The sequence below is a fragment of the Etheostoma spectabile genome, chromosome 6 (genome assembly GCF_008692095.1).
Source record: "Etheostoma spectabile isolate EspeVRDwgs_2016 chromosome 6, UIUC_Espe_1.0, whole genome shotgun sequence".
NCBI classification, from domain to species: Eukaryota; Metazoa; Chordata; class Actinopteri; order Perciformes; family Percidae; genus Etheostoma; species Etheostoma spectabile.
Window position 1 is genome coordinate 12,589,400 of NC_045738.1, and position 8,297 is coordinate 12,597,696.

At 38.9% G+C, this 8,297-nt stretch overlaps 3 protein-coding genes and 1 long non-coding RNA gene across 6 annotated transcripts in view; 3 read left to right on the forward strand and 1 right to left on the reverse strand.

Annotated features, from left to right (window-relative positions):
- arhgef1 (Rho guanine nucleotide exchange factor (GEF) 1) overlaps nt 1-4,053 on the forward strand; it is a 45,438-nt gene extending 41,385 nt beyond the window's left edge. Inside the window, 1 exon segment of the mRNA XM_032518863.1 lies at nt 768-4,053. The gene's annotated coding sequence lies outside the window, so the exon portion shown is untranslated.
- Nucleotides 4,054-4,278: 225 nt separating this feature from the next.
- Nucleotides 4,279-7,286, forward strand: cd79a (CD79a molecule, immunoglobulin-associated alpha). Its single transcript, XM_032518839.1, has 5 exons — nt 4,279-4,559; nt 5,035-5,361; nt 6,025-6,140; nt 6,411-6,473; nt 6,625-7,286. Exons 1-5 carry the CDS (start codon nt 4,520-4,522, stop codon nt 6,751-6,753), a joined length of 675 nt encoding a protein of 224 aa, XP_032374730.1. The 5' UTR covers nt 4,279-4,519; the 3' UTR covers nt 6,754-7,286.
- LOC116691333 (uncharacterized) lies at nt 6,338-6,754 on the reverse strand. The gene is made up of 2 exons (XR_004332461.1): nt 6,613-6,754; nt 6,338-6,428 (listed from the first exon to the last, which is right to left on the reverse strand). It is a non-coding gene; the product is annotated as an uncharacterized LOC116691333 (long non-coding RNA).
- A 202-nt stretch (nt 7,287-7,488) lies between the features above and the next one.
- The window catches only part of lipeb (lipase, hormone-sensitive b), a 50,287-nt gene continuing 49,478 nt past the window's right edge, over nt 7,489-8,297 (forward strand). For 2 of the 3 annotated variants that reach the window (XM_032518631.1, XM_032518632.1), the window contains exon 1: nt 7,489-7,649. In XM_032518631.1, coding sequence (XP_032374522.1) covers nt 7,559-7,649 — 91 coding nt within the window. In that variant the 5' untranslated portion in view covers nt 7,489-7,558. The remainder of the gene's footprint in view (nt 7,650-8,297) is intronic. The other variant, XM_032518634.1, reaches the window with a different exon arrangement.

Here is an 8,297-nt window from a genome sequence, read left to right on the forward strand (position 1 = left end):
GGGGCACTTCTATGATAGCATCAAAGTCCCTATTTTTAAAACGCTAAGAAGGTTCGACACAACGTGAAACTTTGCTCAACTATCACCAGGGGCTCTACACATGAACTTGAGCATTGAGAACATAGTTTGTGTACAGAGAGTTTACTAAAAAGAGAAATTTTGAACAACTCACTTTAGCTGTTTGTTTTTCCAGTCGCTGCCATCTTCGTCATTCATGAACTGTCGATCTCCAAATGACGATGAACGGACTCCATAGAAGGAAATGTCATTCTTAGATTAGTTTCCTTTTTCAACTACTAAGTCAATGTTGTTACCACTAATGACAAAACAACAAGTTATCCGTGCATTTATATGGAATTAAGCTTTAGTAGCTTTGCATATTTACTCTCCTCCCAGTTACGTTGCATTCGGAGATCAACATTTTTCAACATCTTTTTAGCAAGATGGCGGATAGCGTAAACAACAACTGCTAAAGTGAGTTGTTTAAAAAGGCCATTTGACCAAAAACGAGAATACGGAAACAAGAATGTTAAAAGTGGCGGTTTTGTCCTAATTATACATTTAAACAAAAGTTTGACTGGGGTCCATTCACAAAAACACCCTAGGTTGAATTTTCGCAAGAGTTACCCTTTAAAGTCATGTTTACTAGACTTGATGGTGTCTATTAGCATCTTTTTAAAATAATATCATTAAAAATATGATTTAGAAAAGTGCCTATCCCATCCCCAGTTGAAACAATGCTCATCATCTTGTTTCTTTTTTTCTGTTTAGATTTTTACTGGTGCTGGTGTTTGGAATGCAAGAGTGACTTTCAGAGGCTTCCCTGGAAATTCCTAAACCTGCCTGGACCCTTTGCTGCATTAGGGGGCTTTATGCACAGTGCAGTGGTTCAGTGACGGAACATGACAGGCTGTGTACATGTGTATGTGTGTCTGTTTGCGTGCATGCTTGGTAGAGAGGTATACAAAGAAAAAAAAAGAAAACAGGACATCCTACTTTTGAGTGGGAGGTTGTTTTTTCAGATGTGCCAAAAAAATGAAGCAATAATTTGCTGTGAGAGAGATGCTGCCTTACAAAATGTCGTGATTGCGATCTGCTGTAACACACATATGCACACCAGAAACATGCACGCTAGAACGTAATGTACATAATTGCCAATAGCAGAAGTGCAGTAAAGGAAAAATCCAATGTTTTCCCACCAGGTGGGCTATAAGCATGTGGAAGCCTAAAGGGGGCAATGTAGCGTTTGAAAATGTATTGATATACTACTGCTGATATATAGTGTTATTTCTAGTCTATGCCAAAGTACCACAGAGATGCACTTTTTATCAAACCAAGTTTAACCATCATTGTTTTTGTAAAATGTATTTACTCTCTATTCAGTACAGTTTTTAAACAGTGTGGCTTCATGTACAAGCCCTGATTATTGAAAAGATTGAATGCAAGGAAGTGTGTGTATGTGTGTTACAAAGTTTTTAATTAAGGATGTGCTTGTTTGGCGAGTTCTTACTGTTATAACTTCACATAGAAACATTTATAAATAGTGGCACTATAGATAATCATGCTGTTAATAATGGAGACTTGTTTGTATTTACCGCTTTTATTTATTCCTCTAAGTTCTATTTGTTGTTGGGTCAGTGAGTTGCATTGGCTGAGTGAAAGTGTTACAGCACTGGGCCAAAAAAAAGATGTGCAGATGAGCAATGTGTTTGAGAAAAGAAAAAAACATTTGAAGGCAAATCTAGAATGTGTAAGTAAGATCAAGGTAGAGAGTGAAGGAAGTAGTAGGGATGGGGAGTGAGTTTGGAGGTCGCTTTGGTTAATTTGAAGCTAGCTTGAACCAGATGGTCATTAGACGATGTGTAGAAAACAGGAGATTAGGATTTGCTCACACTGTACTAGAGAAAAACACACACCCATATACAGCTACAAACACTGAAGGCCCAGTGCTACAGCAGTGTTCACAAAGGTCGTTTAGTGCCAGCCTCATTTCTAGAGTGTCACCTTTCCCCCAGATTCAGAGCTCCTGATCCAAAACACCGACTTAAGACAGGGTTGTAAACTGTATTATATGACGTTAGATTCACATGTTATTAGCAAAAGGTTCTATTCTTCTCCAAAAGCAATATTTGTATCAAAACTGAACTTGTGTCTTTGTATTTTATTCAGCAGTTGATTGTAATTATAATTATAATGAAATAATGTCTAGTAGTGGCAGAACTTTGGCTGTGCACACAGGACCAAAAACATAACAAAGCACCGTTAGATCCTCGCATGAGTTGTAATTCTCTTAATAACTTGCTTCACCTGCGTAGCAACGTGCGTCACTTACAGTAATGTCATGTTGATGCCGGAGTGATCGCTCAGTTGCTCAGCCTGCAGCTGCTTTCCCTCTGCCCAAACTCCAACATGTTGCAACTCAAGTGAAGCGATTTTAGAAGCAAGAAGGAAGTATTGGTTGTCATAGAAAAATACGTAGATACCAAGATGAAGAATGTTAGACGGCCCTAGCCTTATGACCAAACCCAAAAAGAATCTATGATTTATTGCATACACTTTTGACTTTTGTCCGCAAAAAAAAAAGGTCTGTTTGGGTCAGTAAGTGTGAGTAAAAGCCAGTGTAACTTCCAACAGCTGTACTGTTCTGACCTGGATAGTGGACTGTTATTGAACACATGGGACCTGCTCCAGCAGTAAAAAAAGAAAGAAAAAGGACTAGACAACAAGACAGTGAGGATACAAAGCAGAAATTGAAGCTTTTGAGAAAGGAAAACTGCAGTCTCAATCCAGCGTCACTCTTACCAGCACTGTGATCATGATCACTTCTGATATGCATTCTCGCTGTTGTTGCCACAACAACAAAGGCCCCTTTGGCCCTCTGAACCTCAGTGTGATCATGTGCAAATGTTGCCATTAGTCACAACATGCTGTAAGTTTGTGTTTGAACATTAATACCGTCTCTCCCCATGTTTTCCTTATGTAAAATGTACATAGATGTTGGCTTGAAGTTTTTTGTTTGTTTTTTTTATAGCGAAAGCATAAATTAGCCCCCCTCATTTTGATTGTTGAGCTTATTAGCTACATACACCTCTTGAAAATACCCTCACTTGTGATAGCATGATCACCTTTTTCTACCGCACAGTTTTACAATATGTTGTGTATTTCATTTGATTTACTTAAACGGGTCAGGGGAGGTTTTGTTACTGTTTTTCAAACAAGCTTTTGTAATTATGTACAGTGCATTTGGCCGTAACGGTGAGAGAGACGGGACTTGTCTGTAACTTGTCTATGCATGAATGAATTGAACAAATATGCAAATATTGTAACCACAACATATATTTTTGGTGTGCATGTTAAAGCGCAAACCCGCTCTGCACTGTGGCTATCCAGCTTAATGCTGGGTTACGTTTAAACAGATCATCTCAACAAGGGATTTTTTTCATCTGTCAAACTGCCGTGGTCAGCAGGTTTGAAACCCAATTAACACCAGCTTACAGCGATACCTTCACTGACTGGCTGAACGACTGCTACAGGCACTTCTAGCTCTCCCTCCTCCTGATGCGTGTCCTCATGCATTCTACATACAAACACCTAGATGAGTAGAAAATGTATTTATAGAGTGGTGCCTTGTTCCGACGATCAAGTAGTTTTCTTCTTAAAGGGCTCTTAAATCTACAAACACAATCACTGTTGTTTTGTTTGCGCTGTCTATCATGGAGGACTGTAAAATTGAGCTCAGAGTGAGAGACGATGACAAATGACTAACGATTAAGAGATCATCCCAGGATTGTGTTTTTTTCAATTACAGCAATAGGTGTTGAGCCCTCCACCAACTCAGCCAGTGCCCTGTATATAAAACACACTGCTTCTTGTGATACAGGCATCTGCCATCATGTCTATCTATAAACAATGAATATGCAAGAACTATACTGTGTATTTGGGTTTTGATTTTTATCGTGTAAGAGAATCTTTAATGATGTATACTTGGGAAGACATTTGTGGTACGTTTTGTTTTTTTAATTCTTACTTTTTTTTTAATAAATTGGGGAAATAATTTCCTGTTTTGTCTTTTTATATAGTCATGAGCAAAAACCTATGTTAAAAATAACTGCGCAGTAAATTTGGAGTTCAAGGTTAGTTTTGTTTCCCTTTTTATAACCACAGGGTTAAGCTATGGATTGTATGAGGATCATGTTGACTTCATAAACCATATCTTGTATTGGTATATTCCGTTTAAAATATACAGTGTATGTACATAAAGGGGAATTGTTGGCCTTTATCAAAAATATTCTTCTTGAAGAAATTAACCTATAATCCATTTTCTAAAGGCATGCAGATATAGCTTTGATGCAAATGTGGGACAGTCCAAATTCATTCAAGCATACATCCTGGCTGAGAAAAACAAGACACCACTGGGTTAGTATAATAGCAGTGAAGACTGGGACCAGTGTTGTATAAAGACTGATCTGTGTTATTTCAGAACGTTTTTTAATCTCTGGACCAAACATTTGTTAACGCAATGGGGACAGTCACAAACATTCTCCTCTGCAGCGTTGTCGGTGAGTCAGATCAATTTATTTTAATACACAATATTGATTGAAATACTCCAAGAGAATATATTTAATAGTTTATATATGTGTAGATGCAATTATCTTTTGTGTTTTGTGGAAAATAGGCCTACCTGTGTATTAAAGCTAGTTTACTGTAAGTAGCCTATATGTATGTACTCTAACTTTTTCTCACATTTAGCTTTTTTGCGTTCTGCTTCAATGAACCACATCTCCTGTCAAAACAGATGGCTGTGCTATACTGTTATAGCTGTACTGTTGCTCTGTTAGTTTTGGTTATTTGTTGCTGAACATTTAAAATTTATTTTTGTAATTCAACTTTTAGGACCTTAACATGTCTATTGTTAATACAGGTTATGTTAGTATGATAGATGCAATCATAATACATGATTTGACAAATGTTGAAAAATAATTTAAGAATGTATAACAAATGCACAAAACAACATAAGTGCTGCTTCCTCCACAGTGGTTATTGCTCAGAATGAGGTGACTTTAGAGCCGGACAGGCCCTTTTTGAGGATACAGGTCTTCCAGAGAGCTGTTTTGGAGTGCTGCTACAGTACCATTGGGACGTCAGTGACATTCACTTGGATCAAACTGGCTCAGAACAAAACCTTGGCTCAACGTGCTGTGGAGTTTTCAGACACTGTGACTAAAGACAGCAAAATAGACAAATCCTGTGGCACCCTAACCTTCCACCGAGTCCAGCTGAGTGACTCTGGACTGTACCAGTGTTGGCTGAACGGCAGCAGCGGCGGTCTCCTCTCACATGGCACCTACCTGCAGGTCTACAGTGAGTATTCATGTGTGTGATGGACTGAGAAGGAGTCAGGCAAGCTCTAAGCATGGCTAACACCTCATAAGCCATAAATCCTGTTTAACGTTAGTCTATCTAAGAGCTGTGTGAGTGGCAGCATCCTGGCATATCGCAGTTTGGTTAATCTATACATCATCAGGATGGTCTCGTTACCAGTCTGCTGCCCAATCATTTACTTTAAATAGCACCAAGATTGGATCAAGTTGCAGTCAAGCTAATAGCTTTTGTCACACTGAAATGCCATTTTGCATCATAATCTCATTAGACACAGATGGCAGATGCGGAAATGTAAAACTACCACTAATCTCTGGGCATTATGCACAATAGTTCATGAGAACAAAAGAATCAATTGTTTATTGCTTTATTACATACATAGGCCCATATCAGACTTGACTGTGTTATTTATATACACACATACTGTGTATATATATATATATATAATATATATATATATATATATATATATTACAGTTATATAACAAAGCAATCAAGCTCATAATAAATTGATAACAATTAATTCTGTTAAGTAAATATTAGGTTACCCTCATTAACTTGACCTCAGCTTCTTTTAAGTGTGCACTCTCACTACAAAAACATGCGAACACTTGTTTCACCTCTGAACCTTGTCTGTATGTCTAGAACCAATGGAGAAAACAATAAACCTCAGTGAAAGCACCAAAAACAAGATCCTGACAGCTGAGGGAGTCTTACTGCTACTGTGTGTGCTTGTGCCTTCTGTCACCCTTCTCTTCAAGGTCAGAAGTCACTTTACTATGACTGACTGTACATTACCATACAATGATCTGTCAACGCCCCAACTCATAGCAGTGATGTTGCAGCAAGTTACAAAAATGTCTTAAAATGTCTTATCATTCATGTCAACCCGCTAGAAGTTATTGCAGTCTGAAAGACAGCTGTGCTTTGACTCCACAGCAAAACGTTTCTCAAATGGATATTTTTTATAATCTTCTCTATGAGAAGTTGAACCATTTCACAGCTTTACCAACGTCTGCTTCCCCTCACAGTCAAAGAGACTAAATGAACTGGAGAAAAAGAAAGCAAAGAAGGAAGAGGAAAACATATATCAGGTAAATGAGTCACATCCTTTCTGAGTCAAACATGTCATGGCAGGCTTGTGCAAAATAGCCTAAAAGATATGAATGAACGTTATCTTGTACTAATCAATGTACCTTGAAAATGTTTCAATGATTTTTCTGTCTCCCTTACCTCATATCCCAGGGGCTAAATCTGGACGATTGTTGGTCCACATATGATCAGATTGAACGCTCCCAGGCACATGGCCCATACCAGGATGTGGGCAACATTAAAGAGGAGGAGGAGGAGGAGATTCAACTGGAGAAACCCTGAAGGAAAGGGGAAGATAGAGAAAGGGGAAATGTTGAGTATATTTTGAAAGTTTAACTGTGTGATATCTAAATTGAAGGAGAGTCTTCAACAAGCATATTTGGAATTTGTACATAAGCTGCAGTTTTAGTTTTAGCATCTGATAACCCAGTTTGTTTAATTTGAGATGCAACATTCATTATTATACTTGGAAACAGCCTCACAAGGGTCCACTCAGATAGGGTCATAGCCATTCAACTGATCTCAACAGACCTTCATTGCTCTGCTTCTCCACGTAAGGAAGTCAAACACCGTTCATGTAAACACACTGTCCACACAAAGATGACACTGGTTTAAATTTGGCATAGTATCCTTTTAACAGAGGACACGCCCTCTGTAGCTGCAGCAACTTCTGAGTGAGGTCGAGCTTGCTTTGTTGTCGGCTTCTTTTAATGTTCATTAAACAATCTATATTGAATTTCATGTATTTTACTGAATGGCTTTATGATGTGTGACAATATATCTACTTTCTGTCATTTCTATGAGTACTCAACGAATAAAGAAAACCTAGAAATTCTTCTATACATTGTATGCATTAATAATTCCCCTGCTGAATGTACCATGGCCTCACTTTTCAATTAAAAGTTGTACAACAAAGCCAACGGGGTGAATCATTGTTGATTTCCGAGCATCGTGATTGGCTGCTGGACTGCGGGACAGTCGTTCACTGGCTTTCCTTTTTACGTGGGGGCGGGGCCTCAGCGCTTACAGTTGCAGGCAGGTATGTAGGCGAGATGTGAGAGGCGGTGCGTAAACAGAGTGGGTGAAGATGGCGTCGAACAAGAAAAGTGGTGGGAGTAGCAGATTTGAGAAAAGTGTCAATGGAAGACGCTTGTCAAAACACAAAGAAGGTCCAGTAGGTGAGTTTTTCTGTTACCGTACCGACTTCGTCACAGCCCCCTGTCACTTTCTCCCTGCATTACGTCCCCAAGTTTTGACGCTCTTTGCCGTCACCTCCCGCTAGCGTCCGTTAGCACTGTCGAACACCACACATTAGCTGGCCTCGGGTAGCCGAAATGAAGAACTAGGATTATAGCTGCTTGGTCGGCCTGAAGGTAGCAGACTTGATTTTCTATGGGGACGGCGGTACGTCATTTGTGTGCTCAGAGTTCAAATTATTTAAAGTGCTCATATTATGCTAATTTTAAGATTTACAATTGTATTTAGAGGTTATATCAGAATAGGGTTACATGGGTTCATTGTCATAAAACACCATCTTTGTGGTTACACTGCACATAACTGCAGCTCCTCTTTTCACACTATGTGTTGAGCTCTCTGTTTTAGCTACAGAGTGAGGCATCTCAATTCTATTGAGTATCTATCTAGTCTTTGTTTGGGAATCTCACATGAGCAGTACCAAGGTAAGGACTAGGATAAGGGCATGCCATGCTAGTAGCTAAGCAAGCATTATAACATGTGTTACAAAAGGATGCACGTTCATCACGGAAGTAAAGGCTGGACTACAATAGAGCTATGTCTGTATCGTCACTGCGCTGCATTTTTATGAA

Bases quoted from the DNA above. Each gene is read 5' to 3' on its own strand.
- cd79a (XM_032518839.1), top strand. From the start codon at position 4,520: ATGGGGACAGTCACAAACATTCTCCTCTGCAGCGTTGTCG. The intron at 4,560-5,034 runs GTGAGTCAGATC...CTTCCTCCACAG, and splicing joins TCTCCTCTGCAGCGTTGTCG to TGGTTATTGCTCAGAATGAG. The intron at 5,362-6,024 runs GTGAGTATTCAT...CTGTATGTCTAG, and splicing joins CACCTACCTGCAGGTCTACA to AACCAATGGAGAAAACAATA.